At 38.5% G+C, this 20,056-nt stretch overlaps 1 protein-coding gene across 1 annotated transcript in view; it reads left to right on the top strand.

Annotated features, from left to right (window-relative positions):
• The window catches only part of NFXL1 (nuclear transcription factor, X-box binding like 1), a 35,171-nt gene extending 23,273 nt beyond the window's left edge, over positions 1-11,898 (top strand). Inside the window, exons 20-23 of the mRNA XM_053458427.1 lie at positions 6,052-6,156; positions 8,850-8,936; positions 10,241-10,294; positions 11,588-11,898. Coding sequence (XP_053314402.1) covers positions 6,052-6,156; positions 8,850-8,936; positions 10,241-10,294; positions 11,588-11,764 — 423 coding nt within the window. The 3' untranslated portion in view covers positions 11,765-11,898. The remainder of the gene's footprint in view (positions 1-6,051; positions 6,157-8,849; positions 8,937-10,240; positions 10,295-11,587) is intronic.
• The last annotated feature ends 8,158 nt before the right edge of the window (positions 11,899-20,056 follow it).

Below are 20,056 nucleotides of genomic sequence, written 5' to 3'. Positions count from 1 at the left end.
TGAAAGAAATGACACAAAGAATAGCAAAAATGCATTGTTGAGTTTAAAAAATGTGACGTATTCCAGACATTAAAATATCCCACGCCGATCAGGAAAAACTCAAAAATGTGTTTCTTTCCTGTCACTGCTGCTTGTAAAGGGATCTGTTTTATGAAAAGGCTTGATTCATAACGTTGTGTTACTTTAAGAAAACTCAATGATCTCCAATTCTAGAATAACATATAACTTTGTAACATGTGTTCGCCTTCCTTGGGCTTGAGATTCCTTCTATTTTGGAAAGGCCTAAAGATCACAAGTGCTTTATACATCGCCTGCGGCTTTTCCGCCTCACTTTAAACATACTTTGGCAGCTTTGCTTGTCCTATTTTCAGAGAATCAATATAAATAACATTATGTGGCATTGGATTAACCGAAGACAGATACAATGCAAGCTCGTAAAAAAGGGATTTAGCGCAATACCGGTACTTTACTCTTAGATTAGGTTTGCTTATTTTCCACTGGAACCTAAATGTATTTAGCATTGTAAAGCATCATGAGGGACGCTGTGTATGAGCAGCCGACTCCTGCTTTAATCTCTCTTTATTTTAGTTCCTTTTACATGAAAAGCGCACATGCACATTCGCTTTGTGGGTTATACCGTGGACTTGAGACTTGCGTTGTACAACTACCACAGTTGGTCAATCGATCATTCAGTATCGGTGGTTTTCTGATCTCCGCCCACAGCTGGGTAATTATTCCAAATTAACCCCTTCGCGACCTTTGCCGGTTCAGGACCGTCATGACAAGAAGGTCACTAAATGACCTTTGACGGTCCTGAACCGTCAAAAAGTTAAATAAGCTTAGAAAGTGATCAAGGATCACTTTCTTCGCTTAAACGGCCTTGCTGCAATGCCTCGATGTCGAGGCATTCAGCAAGGCCGAGATCGGCATCGGGGGCCATGTCTGGCCCCTCCCCGGGGCGTCAACAGCCGCCATACATTGTATGGCGGCGGACGCCCGTTTTAAAAGCGTTTAGGAGGCGATCAACGATCGCCTCCTAAACTTAAATGGTGTCGCTGGAATGCCTCGATCAGGAGGCATCCAGCGACACCAAACACTTACCTTTAGGTGGGCTGTGACCGCTCCGGAGAGCGGTCACAGCCGCAGCTGCCGGTGATCTTCGCCATCAAGTAAGATGGCGGCGGCCCGGGAACTACAACAATAAAGACGAAAAAGTTCGCTAGAGGGTCTCCAGACCCTCTAGAGAACTGGCTCCACTTGCTGGTTGAATACAGGTACTGCATTCAACCATGCAAGTCAATGGAGCCCAGCTTTCTAATCACTATGTGATTAGTAAAATATTCAAAAAAAAAATAAAAAAATGGAAAAAAAAAATGTGCTAACATTTAAAAATAATTATGCAGTGATGTCACTAGATGAACCATCCAGTACCAGCACAATGTGTAAAAAAAAATATAAAAAAAGTATTAAAAAAAATAAAAAAAATAAAAAAATAAAGTTTATTATTTTGAGCAAGTGCTAAAATTTCTCAAAAATCTCAGAGTTAAAATAAAAGCACTTCAAATACCCAAGGGGTGTCTAATATATAAAAAAAATGGCTGATGGGGTAAATTGGAGTGGCCTAGCTCACAGATAGGGCATAGGTACAGACTGACCAAAATGGAGAAAAAAACGCACTTCCCAAATGTGGCATTTTAAATCTGAAACAACCCGACAAACCCATGCATGTCGGGTATCACTGCACTCAGGAGATGTTCCTGAACACATATTGGGGGGTTGTTTGACAGTGACATATACCAGAACCTGTATATCTATAACTAAAGTACAATTTGTGTGAAAAAAAATTACTATTACAAAGTTTGACAAAGTGTAGTTCTATAATTGGTGCATGGAAAGGGTTAAAATAACAGCATTCGGAATACCCTGGGGTGTCTAGTTTTCCAAAATATATGGTTTGAATGGGTTAAATTGAGTTAACCGGCTTCAAAGATATTCCAAAGAGGAGATGGAGGCAGAATGACCAAATGACCACCTGGATTACGCATGCCCCAAAAGTAGCCTTTTACCAGCCAAACAATCTGACAAACCCATGCATGTGGGGTATCGCTGTACTCAGGAGATGTTGCTGAACACACATTGGGGTGTTGTTTGATAGTGACATATACCAGAACCTGTATATCTATAACTAAAGTACAATTTGTGTGGAAAAAAAAATAAAAAAAATTACTATTACAAAGTTTGACAAAGTGTAGTTGTATAATTGGTGCATGGAAAGGGTTAAAATAACAGCATTTGGAATACCCTGGGGTGTCTAGTTTTCAAAAATATATGGTTTGAGGGGGTTAAATTGAGTTAACCGGCTTCAAAGATGTTCCAAAGAGGAGATGGAGGCAGACTGACCAGATTTGTTAAAAAAGATTTGGAAATCATAAAACGCTGCTTGTACTTATTGCCCTATAACGTACAAAAAACAGCAAAAAAACATAAAAACATTGGGTATCTCTAAACTCAGGACAAGTAGTAGAATCTATTTAGCTAGTTTTTTTACTTGCTTTTTTAGGTGAGTAAAAGATTTTTCAAATAAAAGTCATAAAATGTCTTTTTTTTCAATTTTTCACCATGTTTTTTTTATTTTTTTTATAGTAAATAAGATGATACGATCAAAATAATGGTATCTGAAGAAAGCCCATCTTGTCCTGAAAAAAACAATATATAACTTATGTGGGTACACTAAATGGGTGAGGAGAAAATTACACCTGAACACAAGCACCACAAAAGTGTCAAAACAGCCTCGGTCCCACAGGGTAGAAAACGAAAAATGAGCCCGGTCCTTAAGGGGTTAATCATTCCATTGTGCTGACCAAATTTGTGATGTAATTGTGATAGCTTGGTCTCCCGCGTTTGCCTTTGATGTGGTTTATGAACAGCGCCAGTTACAGAGCCGATAGCACCATATGTTGTTTACAGAACACGTAGCAGGAGACTGAAGGTACATTTCTAGAGATGCTTAGTGTTGCACACCGGTGCCAACCTTTACATTAATGATTAATGCCTCGTTCCTCCTTAACCTCCTCATACGTTGTATATTTGCAGGAGCGGGGGCCTTTTCGCTTACTGCACCAGTGCATCTCATTGTATATTAATATTATTTCACATTTTCTGTATTGTCAAATTTAATTTCGACTGCCCCTCTATAGTAATAAGGGGGCTAAGGAATCAGATGGCGCTCTATAAACACCTGAATACGTGATTCAGATGTAACAATGTTCATCTACTTTTACTGTCCGTAGAAAGCCAGATACTCCTATCCAAGTCTGGTTTTGTTATTCCGTTCATAGCATTGCCTAGCTTTGAGAAACAAAATATACAAATATATTATATCCAGCACATTTTATTGGAGCTAAAATAATTGGAAATTGTTAGATATCTTTTTACGCATTTTAGTTTTTCCTTCCAGTTTTTTAGGGTTACAAAGTTGAATGAAAAATATCTATTTCTTGTTGTTTTTTGTTAAGAGAGGAGGATAGACATTTCACTGTCAACCTGGAGATGTTTTCCTTGCCTAAATGATCAACACATAGGCTTTAATGCAAAAAAAGATATATTAGATTTGTGGATAATATCTGGACTTATTTTACGTCAAGCGCGGGTTCTTGCCGCCATGGCTTAAGGGAGAGCTTTGAGTGGATAATACGCATTACGTGAAACCAAGTGCATTACCAGATTTCCCATGAATCTTGAGAGGAAGTGTTTATGGTGTTAGTTTATTGACTTGGCAAAGCTGATCTTGTTAAGGTCATTGCTAGAAATTAATCCATAGTCTGACTTCCTGTAAAATAATACGTTTGTCCAAGAGAATCCACCCGACATGGAAGTGAACCTGAAAGCCTGAGAAAACTTCATGCAGGAATCCCTTTGTGGGAAAAAGCGTCGTTAGGAAAGAAGTTGTAATTTGAAGAAGGATCTGTCGTACTTCATTAGACTTTCTATCCATCCATGTAGTTACAATCACTCGATGATAGCGAGCTGGAGAGATGTGCAAGTAATTGTTAGAACGTCTCAGACATGAGCTGTTTGACTTGGCTGCCGAGAAGCTTTTTTCGCCCTTTGTGGTTTCCTACGAGTGCTGCTCTCTGACCTCCGTTTTTCTTTCTGAACAAGTGTGCCTTTTATATAGCCGCATATGCTGGCTGCGGGATCTGTAGACATTTATGTAGACATTTAAATCGTACAGATCCTTTTTTTCTCTTTTCTTTTATTGTATTCACTTCATGTAATTTGAGGGTAGCAGCAAGATTTCCTGGGGAAGGAAGCAAACTGAACCATAGATATGAGACTGCCTTAACATAATCACACGGAGACTGCATTTCCATCTGTTTTGGCACCTTATGCAGGTATGGTTTTACAGGCAATATAGCAAGGGAAATGGTATTAAAGGTACCGCTGGTTTCACAATGATGTCTGACATCTCAAGGGTTTTTTTTTTTCCAGTTTGCTAAAAGGTTAGCAAACTAGCACTGAAAAAAACGGCATCCAGGTGAACCTTTATGGGAATGTGTTTAGTTACTTGAAAGGGATTATCGCTTTACTGGAGCGAGCCTGTTAGATGTAGGGAACCCGCATGTATCAAGATGGAGTGGGGTCATCAGAATTTAATGCGATAAACTGACAGACAGCATTGTATTCCTGTTCCACAATAAATATCTGAAAACTCTGAGGTTTGTTTTTAACTGTTCCTGGCCAAAATGAGCTTGCTATGGTTTGTACCTGAAGCTAGACATACAGTAACCTTTTATTGTTATATAGAGTGGTAATAACTATAGAACAGATAATACATAACATATAAAGACAATCATCGCATCAGGTAAGCATACATATAGTGACTTTTCCTGCATCACTTAATTACAAGATTACGTCCCCAAACAGGGGGATGTGAAAAGAAAGAGTAAACAAAGGAAGGCGTAACATAGAAATTGTTCCGACGTATCACAAACAACTCAGGTTTGCTCTCGGTCACCATCTACTGAGTTGAGTCTGTACTCATTTTCTGACACTATTAATAGTACCGCTAGAGTATGGATATGCTTATGGATTAAATAATAAAAAAAAAATGTGGGCTATCACGTTAAATGTTTTGTCCTAAACAATTATTGGTTCAGGGGGGTTTAACTTTGGTTTAAGGTGGGCTCCCAGGCAGAAAAAAAACCATTTAGCACCATCTGTCTGCAGCTGTGCAGGAGATATTGTTGAAGCTCCGCTTCATATTTTTGTAAGGCAGTGTGCATGGTGTGTAACATTGTGTAACGTATGGCAAAGCATCAACACATCTCTGTAATTAGCATGTAATTAAAAGATCAAATTTGAGGCTATAAAGAAATCCTCGTCTTGCAGTTAAATGCTTCTTCTAGTTTGGAAGCCTACCGGGCTTCTTCTGTTGGACTCCAGAGATTCTAGCTTCAGACTCTAATGATGCCAGTTGGATCAACCAGGATTTTGCGTTATTCAGTTTCAAAGTACCGCAGTGTTCCAGCAAAACTGAATAACAATTCATATATCCTGCATATTTATTGTAAGAATAGTCTGATTTGTCTGTATTTTGGTTAATCACATTCTCTTTCTACGTGTGTAAGTATGTACGTTACATATAAATGAAGTCTAGTATTACATTCTAAGTATGAGCTTTTTATTCCAGTGCGGCTGTGATTTGCAGATAGGATTGCCTCTTACTAAAATCACTGTTTTGGCCTTGCTTCTGATACTGTCATGTAATTTAAACAGAGTTCCAATTGGTGCATACATTTTCCCACTATATGAACAGTAAGAAATATATCTCTATAGTAAGTAAAACTGTAGTTCTCCTTTTATAATTTAATAAATATTACATGTCAACATTAGATACTAACAGTGAAAAGCCTGTGTGAAGCACTTGATCATTAACACACAAAAACACACCCTGTAATACTTGTATTACTAAATGCGTAACTGATAAAAACTTATTATAGTATTAAGCTTGATTTAAAAAAAAAAATACCGAATATATTTATTTTACAGTTGCCATGTGGCCACAGATGCAAGGAAATTTGCCACCAAGGGAATTGCTCCACCAATTGTGTTCAGAAAGTTAAACTCCGATGTCCTTGCAGGAGAATTAAAAAGGTATGTTGAGAATTTTAAGTGCATTAATAAAAAATGCATGCAATTATTTAGATTCAGAAGACTGGGACTAGATGCATTAAAGTGTGGTGACATTGTATGTAAAAAAAAAAAACATAAATCTTTATACAGGACCAGTATACTAAAGCAGAGGACCTGGTCTATTTTATTCCTTTATGGCTTCGGACAAATAAGTGTAATTTCTACTATATGTTCCTTTTAAGCCTGAGGTAGGTAACATAGAGCCCTTTAGCTGGTTTCTGGTCTTGCTATAAGCTATATTCATTATCTTGGTTCTTGACTTTTTACTTCATATATGTCTTTTTTTTGCATTCCTGAACACCATTTGTACATTTTTTAAGCTGTCGCCAAAATGACTAACAAACTCCTTACCTGTAAAACAAAACCACACTCTTCTCTTATGAGTACTTCATTCTCGCGTTATCTGTGACATGGCTCACTCTTCGCTACAGTTCTAATTTTCTGACCGTATATCTGACGTCTCCCTCTCTAGCACTTTCTCGTCTCCCCCGGTGCTCCTCGTTGGTATGCCTTAGGGCCAACTGCTGGGGCCGCTACTCTTATCTATCTTTATCGCCTCTGTTGGACAACTAATCCAGCAGCATCTAAATTCTGATTACACGTTACACGCTATATGATCAAAAGTATGTGGACATCTGACCATCAGACGTAAATGAGCTTGTTGGATATGCCAGGGCTCGACAAACCCTGGGGGGCCGCCTACGATTTTTCACGATTGCCATCATCCATGAGGCTCCCGGCGGGGTCACATAATGCACGGCACTCACTTTATGTCCCAGCAGGAAAGCACAAGTGCCAGGTCCACAATGGCAGAAATTAAGCAGCGGTGTGCCTGGTCCACACACTAGGGAGAGTACCGTATGTATGTGAGTATGTGAGTGTCTGCAAACTGTAGTGTCATTGTGTTTGTATACGTATAGTGCTGGAGTCGGTCTGTGAGTGTGTGTATACTGTAGTATTAGAGTGTGTGTGTGTCCATAGTGTCTAATTGTATATATGTACAGTGTTAGCGTGTGTGTACGTGCATGTGTATAAGAGTGTGGTGCAACTCTGTTGCGAGTGATGGTACAGAGCACAGGAGATTTATACGCGTTGGGCTTCAAAACTTGCCAGGCCTTCTCTATGTGTGTGGTCTACAGCTTTGTGGCTGAGCTGTTGCTACGCCTAAAGACTGGGGCAGATCTAGGTGGCATCCTATGACAGTGACATGTTTAAAGTCACTGAGCTCTTCAGCACAACCAATTCTGCTGCCAGTGTTTGTCTATGAAGATAGCTGCTTATGGGCTTGATTTTATACACCTGTTAGCAATGGGAGTAGATACAAAGCAATAAATGCCAGCTCAGTCTACAGGCAATAAATATGATTTCACCAGAGTGGACAAAAACCTCTCAGCGGTTGCTCAGGTACACACGTGGAATGCCTCGCTTCCACCAACAGAAGAGCAAATAAACGCTGGCAATTCTGACAAGATGGAGGCTTAAATGTGGAGTGAAATCACTGTCAGTCTTTTGAAAAAGTACTTTTGTGTGAAACACATTAATCATATAATTTCTCCTTCCTTTATGATTAGCTCGTCTGACTGGCTGCTTGAACTTAGTTTTATGTGACTGATTCTTGCTTCAGTCTTGTTTGCATTGCCGTTTTTTTTTCTCTGCTAGGAATGCATGTGGCTGAAACATCTAAACTCCATAATTACGAGGAGTGTCCACATCATTTTGGTCATATAATGTGCCTTTCCTCTCCTGACCTCTCACCTTGTTACACAAAACTCTCTCCTTCACCTCCCACATCCAATCATTCACTGATTTCTGCCACTTTCACCTGCAAAATAGAAGACACCACTAAAAACTAAGTGACATCCTATCAACATTATAGCAACTCTCTACTAACTAACATTCTGATTTCCCACTTCTCCAGTCTTGTTCTCTGGACAGTGCCAGACTTCTTATCCCATGCTCCTGATTGTAAAGATACATTCAGTACATGTTCATCTCGGTGTTGCCGAAATACACTTTGACTTTCCTTTTGAAGCTGTGCGCTCCTTACTAGGTCCCAATCACCTTGTCTATAGCTCTCGGATGCTCTCTGCTCATTATAATTATACAGCTGGCATTTCATTCTCTCCTGCTGTTATGAACAAAGGTTTTTGTCTTTCGTGTTTCCTCTGTAATAACTCACTTGCTTCACACAGTGATGTCGGCTTCCTTGAGGTTACCATTTTAAATGCAATAGTAATTTTAATTCTAAAAATGTTCAAAAAAAAAAAAAAAAAATCTAAGTTAGGCCTGGTTACTATTAAATGGCCATGGAAAGCAGCATGTTAGAACTTTCTGTTTCAAGGATTATTCTTCCAGTCGATGTTCTACTTACCCCGTAGGTGCGTTCCACTAGTAAAACCCTCATTGGTTTAGTCCCTGGTCTAAATGTGTTTGCAAAACCTCTTTATTTGAAACGTGGAAAATAAGTTACACATGCCTTCCACAGCAATCAGGATGTTTTAATAATACATACTCAGTGGATATCTTCACATCGTGACAAGCTGTATTTAAAATATAGGAATGATGGCTTTCAGAAAACTGTAGTTCCTTTATACAGATGTTTGATAAATAAACCTTCTTGAACTGCTATTCAGTGAGATTTTTTAAAATTCTAGGAGCTGCCTTGTAACGCCGTGCGTGAAGGCCACGTTTCCATAGAATGTGATTCATTGTGCGTGGAACTGAAGAAGAAAGCAGTAGAGGTAAAGTACCCATGCTTGTGATATAGAATATGTTTTTTCGAGCTGTTCTAGTCAGTGTTTACATTTTCACTTGCTCTAACATAATATGCTATAAAACACTGTGTACATATTCTGCTCACGAGAGCAGGCATTTAACACGTTAATGCGTGTACGACGTGGCCAGAATGACAACAAGGACATATAGTACATCCAAGTATTTTGCTCCAGAAGAGACACTTTCCTGCTGGTACACGAGATGAGGCAGCGCTCTTCACTTTTAATAGGAGACGGCATCCGTTGCACTGGAAAGCAGCTTAAATTCTCATGTTCTAAGCTGCATTTATCCATGTAAAGATCTGTCATATGTGTAAGTGTGTATGTAATATATAGAATTGGTCAGTGAAAAAGCAATATATGATTTGCTTAGGCATGATAAACACAAAAAGGTAATCGTGAACATTTGGTAAAAATGGGGGTCCTTTGTATTATCTTTAAAAAAGTAGCTCTTTAAGGATATGGTGTAATTTCCCGTTTCTCAACGGTGACAGCGCTCACGTTATGAAATGTTCTTGGCATATGTATATTTGCTACATGTATGTGCCCTAGCTTTGCTATCCGAGCTGAATCTACAAGACATTTAGACCAAATCATTGTTACGCTGTCTTGTGAGGCTCTGATAAAATTCTTTCAAGTCCTTTCAAGGACTTCTGTAGCATCTCCATAAACCATCCGTTTAGTGTGGTGTTTGAGTAGGGAATGGCACCCAAATATCACATGGCTAAAGCAACGGGGACCTCCAAGTTCTACAGATAGACGTTTATTGCTTCACATGATAGATCTGACAAGGTTTATTTGCTATAGAATGCAATTAATGTTTTGAATTCATGCTCCAACTTGCATGCAGCAAAACACGCATGTGCCCATGCAAAATAGCTTTGAAACATGCATTAAAAACATAAATACAATTTTGGGAAATGTGCCTTGGTCTGACCTAGGCTACCTATGGCCTTCACATTAAGTATTATCTGAATATAGTGGTTTCATTTCTCAAATGTTAAAAAAAAAATATTTATTTGAAATGAATGTGTGTAAAAAAAAAAAAACCCCATTTTAAATTATTTCAAGATATCTGTCCAGCTTCAACCTAAAGTTTATTTTCTCGTAGAATGGAATGGTTTACATTTTTTCTTTTTTTTCCAGAGTCCTGAATAATTCACTTTAACAGGTTTTTGTCTAATTCTGCACGCGTGTTTAGAAAGGTGATTCTGTGCAGAAAATGAAACAATCGCAGTAATGTCATTGATATTTCCTGTTTAATTTTCCAGCTGAAGGCAGAAGAAGAGAGAGCGGCTATTGAGGAAGAAAAACGCCGGCAGCAGGTACTGAAAATATTCCCAGCAAGACCCTGTGATAGCTGCAGGAATGTGCTAGTTTGTGGTCTCATTTACACCATTTGTCATGTAAATTATTAAAGATAAAGTAATATAACATTAAGAAAATGTAAGTGGAATAGGGTACATCATGAACATACTAATTGCTTGCTTTATTATTTGGCAAAAGATGAAATTAGTCGAAATCTAACAGTCTTTTAGTGGTATTGTAGGTGAGGAATGTGTTTTTATTAATATTGTTTAGTTTTTTTAAATTAAAGTATAATTATGTAAATACTGATTTAAATACTGATCAAATACTGATTTAAACCAAAACTTTAAGATAAGTTTGCATGGAAGAATTATCTCTAATTATTCCTGTAGAAATGTGTTCTCTTTCATACACATAATTGACCTTTTATAGAAAAAGTCATTCTGAAGCAAAGTTTGAAAAATAACCTTATCAACATAACAACTGAACAGAACATTCCTACTGATTTGGCCATTTACATTTTTCCAAATTTGCGCCAGAATAACTTTTTTTTTGTACCTAACCACAGATTTACATAAACTTACTACATTTCAAAGTGAATCTGCAGGTTTTTGACCTAAGCAGTTTGGTGGCCAAATTGCTAGCTGAACCAGTAGAGTCTTGGTAACTCTCAGTAATATGATCCCAAAAAAAGCATTTGGCAAACAACTTACAAGAAGTGTACTATCCAGTTCTGGCTAGTCATTTCTGGTACACATTCACCAAAATATATAAATCGTGGAAAAAAAACATCCTTACCTGGTGTTAATGCTGCCCACAGCCTTTATTACTCCAAGTGCCCAAAAGAGATTTCTCCTAACCCCAAATAAAGGCTTCTGATTTCGACTCAAATATTCACTTTAGAACAGCCCAGGAGCAAAATGCCCCACTCCCCAGTTTTAGTGGAAATGATGTATCTGGCGTGAGGCACATGTGCACTATTACTATCATGCACACTACAGTATTTGTAACCCTACAGTGCACTATTGGTAATCCCGCTTGGGGAGCTGTGAGTTCCACTATATTTGTCCACTCGCCGACACATGGAAGTTCTTTAGACTGTGTGTTCTGTGCATTTGTTACTAATTTGCCAGCACAGTTTACCAGTAGATGTCTCTGGGGAGGACTGGTTAACATTAAGATTACAATGATTTATAGAAGCTACGGAATTCCTTTGCCGTTTCCCACCGTGTGTCGCGGCATCGGGCCAGAGGTGGAAGCGTGCAGTTTGTTCAAAGAATACGCTATAACATTTGCTTTCTTTACTCTAGGCCGAACTTGAGGCATTTGAAAACAGGCTGAAGGGAAAGCGTAAGAAGAACAAGAGAAGGGAAGAAGTGGAAGTTCAACCTTCTTCATGGCAGAAATATAAGAAATATATACTAATGCCTGTTTGTGGAGTGGCACTCGCCATTTTCACTCTGTATCTCGCCCAAGTCAATGGATGAAATGTTTAAGCAAATTAATATATGCATTATCAGTACATTGTAACTTAAATGAAAATGAGAGGCTTTCTACTGTACTGTAAAAGAACTGTATTCTTTTGGTAGATTCATTAGTGCTACGTAAAGTATAAAATAAAAAAAAATATGGGAAAAATAAATTTTAAAGAAAAACTGCTACCTAAGGTCCAAAGGAAATGTTGAATCAGCCTTGATGTACAGGCTGTGCCTCTAAGGTTCTATTAACAGGTTGGCTGGGTAGATGAATAGATAGGTCTTGTGTTAATTAAACTAGTGATATCCATATACGTTGAAATATTATTGGAAAAGATAACTGGATCAGTTTTATTTTGCTGCCGTATCGTACGTTTATTATATGAATTGGTGTCTTGTTATGATGCTTTGTGCCGCTGTAGCATTGCCTGCACCTCAGTCGAGCAATATTCGGTCCCATCAGTGGTGCGGATTGTAAATACGATGCCAGTGGATATTTGTAGTACATGAGGTTTGATTAACAGCTGTAAAATGCTTTGGTTTTAAAGCAATTGCTTATAGCCAGCGTGTCTAAATGTTGTCTCTAGATGTAGTCTTTTTTTCTATTTTGCTTGCCCAGTAATCATTAAGCTATGATTTGTGTTTCTCGGTTGTGACCCTTGAAAAACCACAGATGACTGTACTTTGCCAAGACCTGTACCGAAATAAAACTGGACATTCGATTTGAGTAAAAGTTATTTGTTTATAGAATTCCAAACATTACAAAAAGATATAAACGGTTATATTATTCTATATCAACTACATTGTGAAATGTTCTTCCCATTTTACCCTGGGCCTTAGTCTGACCTGTGTTAACCCATGACTGTGCACACCTGCGTGGACAGGCAGGGGTTTACAGGTCGAGGCTAAGGAGATGACACTTTCACTCAATGGAAAAGATCATACATATAGTTTATTAACCTTTTCGCGTCAGGTTTATTAACCTTTTCGCTCTTCTGGACCATTTCCATTTCTTATAGTTTACCATCTGTTCTTCTTTATGTGACACTGTATAAATGCACTACTGCCTCTGTAGAGAGTCGCTTGGAGCTACCGCCTTTGCACACTTTACACCGACCAGCCGTAACATTATGATGGGTGAAGTGAATAACACTGATAATCTTGCTATCATGGCACCCGTCAGTGACTGGGGTACATTTAGTCCTCAAAGTTGATGTGTTATAAGCAGGAAAAATGGGTGACTTTGACAAGGGGCAAATGGTGATGGCTAGACAACTGGGTCAGAGCATCTCCAAGACTGCAGCTATTGCGGGGTGTTTCCAGCTTGCAGTGGTCATGATCGGCCAAGGCTCATTGGCGTGATCGGCCAAGGCTCATTGGCGTGATCGGCCAAGGCTCATTGGCGTGATTGGCCAAGGCTGGCTTGTTTGGTCAAATCCAACAGAAGAGCTGCTGTAGCTCAAACTGCTGAAAAAGTTAATACTAGTTCCGATAGAAAGGTGTCAGAACACGCAGTGCATCACACTTTGTTGCGTATGAGGCTGCATAACTGCAGAACAGTCAGGGTGCCCTTGTTGACCCGTGACCATAAGAACTGGACCACAGAGCAAAGGAAGAAGGTGACCTGGTCTGATGAATCACATTATCTTTAACATCATGTGCATGGGGGGGTGCGTGTGTGTAGCTTACCTGGAGAATACATGGCACCAGGATGCATCCATGGAGGCCTCACCTCGCAACTTACAGGACTTAAAGGATCGGCGGCTAATGTTTTGGGGCCAGATACCACAGCACACTTTCAGCCTCGACGGGTCAGGGCTGTTTTGGCGGCAAAAGGGGAGCTAAACAATATTAGGCAGGTGGTCGTAATGTTATGGCTGATCAGTATGTACAGTGAAGGATATAATTATTTGATCTGCTGATTTTGTATGTTTGCCCACTGACAAAGACATGATCAGTCTATAATTTTAATTGTAGGTTTATTTGAACAGTGCGAGACAGAATAACGCACTTCAAATAAGTTATAAATTGATTTGCATTTTACTCAGTGAAATATTTCCACCTCCATGTTTGACGGTGGGGATGGTATTCATTGGGTCATAGGCAGTATTCTTCCTCCTGAGGCTTCTATGACGGAGCGCTGGCGTAACATGACCTTCCAGCGCTCCGTCATAGAATTCCCAGGAGAAGCGCCGGGCAGCAGCACAGGTTCTCTACGCACATCACACAGACGGCCTACCAGCTGCCCCCACTAGACACCAGGGAGTGTGGAGCACACGGGGGAAGTCTGGGAATGCATTGGTAAGTCTGGGGGGCAGAGTGGAAATAAAAGGAAATAAAAACGAATGCATTTTTCAATCAAAGTTTTTATTAAATATGAAAAAATAGTTTGCATGTGAATTAATATTTACTAGTAAAACATTTCTCCTATAGGGTAGTCTTATATTCAGGCTTTTACTTTTTTTCCTAAATTAATATTCAAATTTTTGGGGGTCATCTTATAATAAGGGTCATATTATAATTGGGCAAATACAGTTGAAGACAGACATAGCAGGAATACGAAAATAGCACTGGCCCTTAAAGGTTTAATATAAAGTTCATTTTCTATCAGTTTTTTTTTTCTTGTTTGGATTGAATCTCTAGCATCTGAACTCTATTGCTCCCCCAAACAAAAAGAAATAGAATAGGTCCATCTTAACTTTACAGGTCAAGTTGTTTGTTTTTGTACAGAGATTTGACATGTCTATTGTCTATCAGACTTTTGTGGACATGATTCTGATGAACAGTTATGTTGAGTATGTTGCTTAAATAACTAATTATAAATAATTGTTCATAGCATTTATTAACTGTTTAAGTTCAAGTCCAGCTAGCCTCAAAATCCATAGTAATGATTTTGAATGCAAATGTCAGAATATACAAACATATATAATCATACCTGGGAACGTCTTCATTCCGGCTACCCGGAGCCTTCCCTTGCGGGACGCGGCCAGGACTGCACACTGACTGACATCAGGAGGAAACTCCACCATTTAAAGGGAAAATGGACGGGGAGCGGGGCATGTCAAGCTCCCATGACCCAGAGGATTCGGATCTTGACCCGGAGAAGCGGTGCTTCACCCGGAGATCTCTGGGTCAAACCCGGAATGTTCTCAGGTATGTATATAATGCAACAGAGATGTCCACTGTATTCCAAGACACTTTATGTAAGATTGGAATATGATGGCGCTATATAAAACAATAAATAATAGCATCATCCCATAAATCCCTGTTGTCTTACAGGACTATTCGGTCTATTGGATCCAAAGCAGACTCTATGACCAAACATCATAAAATGTTTAGGCTTTAGTGATGTACACAGCACGCTTGTATGTTTATATACCATTTTTTATCATCATACATGTTGCCTTTGTTTCTAAATAACACAAATCATATAATTTACTGCACTCGCTCAATGCAGGTACCTTCTCTAGAGCCTCTGAGGTACGCAGCCTGACACAGGAAGTACAACCTTCTCACTCCCAGACAGGAAGTACCCTCCAAGGGTGGCCCGCCTTGACATTTTCCTCTTCAATAACTTTGCCAAATTAAGTAAAGGATAACACAAAAATGGCTTCACTAAGGCAGGTTGTTCTTTTTGACAGTGCGAGTTGATGCCATTGGACAGAAGGAATGCACACATGGAAGTACTTTGCAAAGTGTTTCGGTAGCGGATAAGCAGCGGTTGCAGTCCGCTTCATACAAGCCGCTTTATGTCAGATTGGAGATCTGTTTTAATCATTACACGTTTTATTCACCTTCTGGTTCTCTGCCTTCCAATCTCTTTGAATGGCGAAAGATTCCTGGAGGGGTATTGAAGGATGTCCTGAGCTGTACTGTAGATCCCGCCACCAATCTTCATAAAGGCATATTGATGCCCTCTATAATGTAGGGGGCTCTCTTTACCTTTAGTAGCCAGTAAGATAATTTAGTACATACTGCACTATATTTGTTTTATGTTTTTTTTTTCATAGATATATCTTTGTGAATGAACCTGGGTATCTCCCAGAGTGTTCTGAACCATCATACAAGTTTACTATATCGGTTTATTTTTATTTATTACATTATATTAGGTGCGCTGACACTTTTGTATACTGTATTTTAATTTTTAGACAGTTGTGGAGTGTGCACCATCATCACCTTCAACCGGACAATGATCCCCACTGCACTGATACAGGGAGGACTGTCCGACAAAAACTAGGACAGATTCCACATCTCAAAGCTGGATCAATCCAAGATATTCCACATGTAAGGAACTTTATACAGTAATGGATAATGATAAATATAGTATATGGAAAACTTTTCATATATGAAATATAACAAATGAAAAGTGTATACGTTTTGTCTCATCAGAGTCTGATGTCTTAACGTTTTAAAGCTCCACTTCAGGCACAAACGTCAACCTGACTAAACGAATGGAAAATGTATTTCAGCCATCAAAGGTTTTACTACACAGTGCTCCCGTGGAATGCAGCCATTCACAGGCCATGTGCATGCTCTTGATCTGCCCTTTAATCCATAACTTTTATACTGTTCTGGATATAATACCAATGAATTGCCAAAAGACACTGGGGATATGGTTAGAGGTGGTGCTGGGACAGGACCACGCCATCCTACCTTGCGGCACAGATGCTGTGAGATGGACATGTTGAAGCTGTAATAGAGATCTGCGCAGCACAGACTTCTATTAAATTCACAGCTCACTGGGCCAGTCTGGTGAGATGAGCAGATCTCCCCACCTGGCCCATAAGCCCTAAAGTGAGATAGTGGGGTAACCCAGCAACATAGCAGTATAGGGCATGAAAAATGGCCATTTTTTGGCCATTAAGGTATAAGAAGCAAAACTGAATTGACGTGGAGGTACAGAAAAGGTAGGGATGTGGTTGCATCAAGGGGAACCTGAGCACCATCCAAAATGAGAATTTATCCGGACATATATGTATATGTTTAGAATTAATCACGATAGTCTTTGATTCTCTCCAACTCACTAGACTTGCCTCCTGGGGAGCTGCTACTCTACACATGAAATATGATATCTTTTAATAAATTTCTGTTTCTGGGACATTTGAAAAATCTCATTCAGCCGAAGTTACCTAAGGAAATCGAATGAATTGCTACTATTAGCAGACATGATTTACTGTAAAAGATAATGCAAAGTTATGCAGAAAGGGTAGCACCAATTGTTTGTTTAATGGCTAATGCAGTTCCTGTGCGTACCACAGGAGGGCTTTAAAGTTTTCCTAGCAGGACATACCGTAGATGCTTCTCTCTGTAGATAACTTGCACTTAACTTTACAAGGCGAATATTCACCATTAATGTATTACAATACTAATTTGAATGCCTATATCACTCATACGCTTGTCTATTTATTAAAACAATTTGTAAGAGTGTTTTGCAATTATTAATCACTTTAACTATTTGCACTGTTCCTTGAAGAATTTTCGGTATTGCAGAAGCAATGTCATTGTTTTGTTTCTTTTTTTTAAATAAGATAACATTTCACTTAAAAACACAGTTTCTAGTGTTTTTAACTGCCCAGACCTTTACCAGAAACAACTCCTCAATTTAGTAAACTTTTGCCGCATTTGGATTCTTTTGGCATTGTGCAAACCTCACAAATGAAATCTTTTAGAAATTAATGAAAATATGACCTGGAAAGATCACTTTAATTTTCAACATGGCCAAGTCAAGCTGGCAAATTCTTTAAAAAAAAATATGACAAGGGCTATAGCTAAAAAAATATAACTGTCTTTCCCTATAAACCATATATGATTTCTGAGGAAGCATTAGATCTGCATACGCACTGGACATTAGCAAGTAAGGTGCTCTACACAAAATAATAGCCCATCATTGTGTGATCTTTTGTTTTCGGAACCCAGCCTTTTTTTGTGTTCATGTGAGGAGATCCAGAAAACAAATGCACCGTGCTGGCACAACTAAAGATGTTTAGGTGTTGCTATTGCAAGTTATAAATAAATAGTATTTTATTTTTTGCAATATATGCATGTTATCTTTTATAGTGTGCTAATTCTTGTAATATATATATATATATCACAAATATCTTTCCATAAGCTGACTCCTACCTGCATGCAGCCCCATTATATTTACATTTGCCAATACAAAACTATTCTAATTTCACTACATGAAAATAATTACATGATGTTTGGGGTGATTGGTCTACCATTCTTCATGTAGTAACCCCTTAAGTGTTAATGAAGCAAGGTCCCATCTAAAGAGAAATGGTATTATATATATTATTTGTTTTTATTTTTTTCTTGAGCTTCGCTATGCTTAGGATTTTAGGACTTCCCAGCAGATGCTCAGTCATGGTTTACAGTCCCTGCATTCCTAGTCATTTATAGATAACCATCTGTGAACAACAATTGGAGCTTTCACTGAGTCCAATAATAGCCAGAACACTTCCCCGAGTTACTAATCTCAGTTGCATTTGCACCCAACCAACATTTCTAGGGGAGTCCGTAAATAAAAATAGAAATATATTTATACTTATATCACTGTATTTGCTTGATTATAAGACAACCCTGATTATAAGACGACCCCCCCAAAATTTGAATATTAATTTAGGGGGGAAAAAAGCCGTGACATGACCTTTATAGAAACCCAGGCGGAAGTGCTGGGCATCAGCGGTGGTTTCTTGTGCTCATCGAGCAGACATCCACCTGAATCCGAAAAAACCCTTGGCTTATATTCAAGCAAATACGGTAATACACATATGCTAGACCTCCACTTCAACTGTTCTGCAGCTTCCATCTGCACTGTATTTTCCAATGATGCATTGTACACCTACCACATGCTTGTTTGTCTTTGGGGTTTTCTTTCACAAAAGTGCATCACAAGATTGATTAGCAGGACATAGACCATCACGTCCAGGGTTTCTTTGTCCAACAGGAGGCTGGACCAGGCTGCTCACCATATGGCATAATAACAAGACCATGTGTTGGAAGAATGGACAAGGCATGTCAGAACCAATGGGGTTTTTTTCTCGTAAATAAAAGTTTTGTGCCCCATGTTTATATTTTCTAATGAAGATCGGAGTTAAGAAGAACCCCAGTGACACAAATTATCTATGACCATGTGTTATGACCCACAATTTACTTGCAACTGCAGATCTAAACATACTGCCAATGCAACCTTAAAATGGATGAAATGAATTTAGTTTCGGTGAAATGCTAATGACATTATCACATGAAAGTGTGTTATGGAATGTAATGATGATTGACACCAATGTTGTTAAAGGCAACAGCTGCTGGACACATTTAATGACTGGAAAAGATCAGATTTGCTTATATTAAAATGCCATTATAAAATAAACCATTACCAGAGTTAAATGTTTCTCAAACCTAAACACCTGGTAGCCAGATATGTTTTGTATTCTGCTTGTATTTGGCAACTGTTTGGATTGTAATGCCTATGGAGCAAGACTTGTTCCTGCCTATTTTAACATGACCTAATACTACACAGTAATGCGGAAGCTGTAAACATGGACCATAGGCTTGTGTGTGTGTGTATATATATATATATATATATATATATAAAGTAATATGATATTGTCATCATTCCTTGGACTATTCCATTAGCTGTGCTTTTTTTAGATACCGCTCAATATATAATATAATTTTACCTTACAAATGCAAAAATCATCTGTGCTCAGCCTTGGGTAGTCCTTAGGATGAACCTGGATGGAGAATAGTATCCTATGACAGCAGTCCAATCTTCTTCATTAATGACAGCGGATACTTCATTTCTAGAAGAGTAAATAAATAATGTATCAGGCAGAATTTTCCTATGTTTGTAGCTGGAACCCAATGGTTATGCACATCTGGTATTTGAAAAGCAAGAATGCGGAAACACCACCCAAATAGAGGTATTTACAGCCCAATCTGCTAAATTAGGTTGTGGTAATTAGATATACCTCTAGGTATTGCTTAGAAACCGGCATTATTAAGCAACTAAATGCAATAAATATTCCAACGTTACTAATTTATTTGTGAAAATATACATTGATACACATACATTGTATCTGCATATTACACTGAGCATTAACATGATGATTAGCATGATACCTTAACATGATTCGAAACTAAAAATCAAAGAAAGCTCCACCTGAAGGTTATTAAGTTGGAAAATAATTTCAAGTCTCAACCAGGTCAACTACTGATAACACAAACTAGTAAGATCATTTTAAGATACTGTACTGTATATAAAGCTGTGAGGAGACCTCTCACTATAATAGCTGACACTACTTG

The sequence above is a fragment of the Spea bombifrons genome, chromosome 1 (assembly GCF_027358695.1).
Source record: "Spea bombifrons isolate aSpeBom1 chromosome 1, aSpeBom1.2.pri, whole genome shotgun sequence".
Classification (NCBI taxonomy): Eukaryota; Metazoa; Chordata; class Amphibia; order Anura; family Pelobatidae; genus Spea; species Spea bombifrons.
This window is presented reverse-complemented; position numbering and strand designations above follow the sequence as displayed.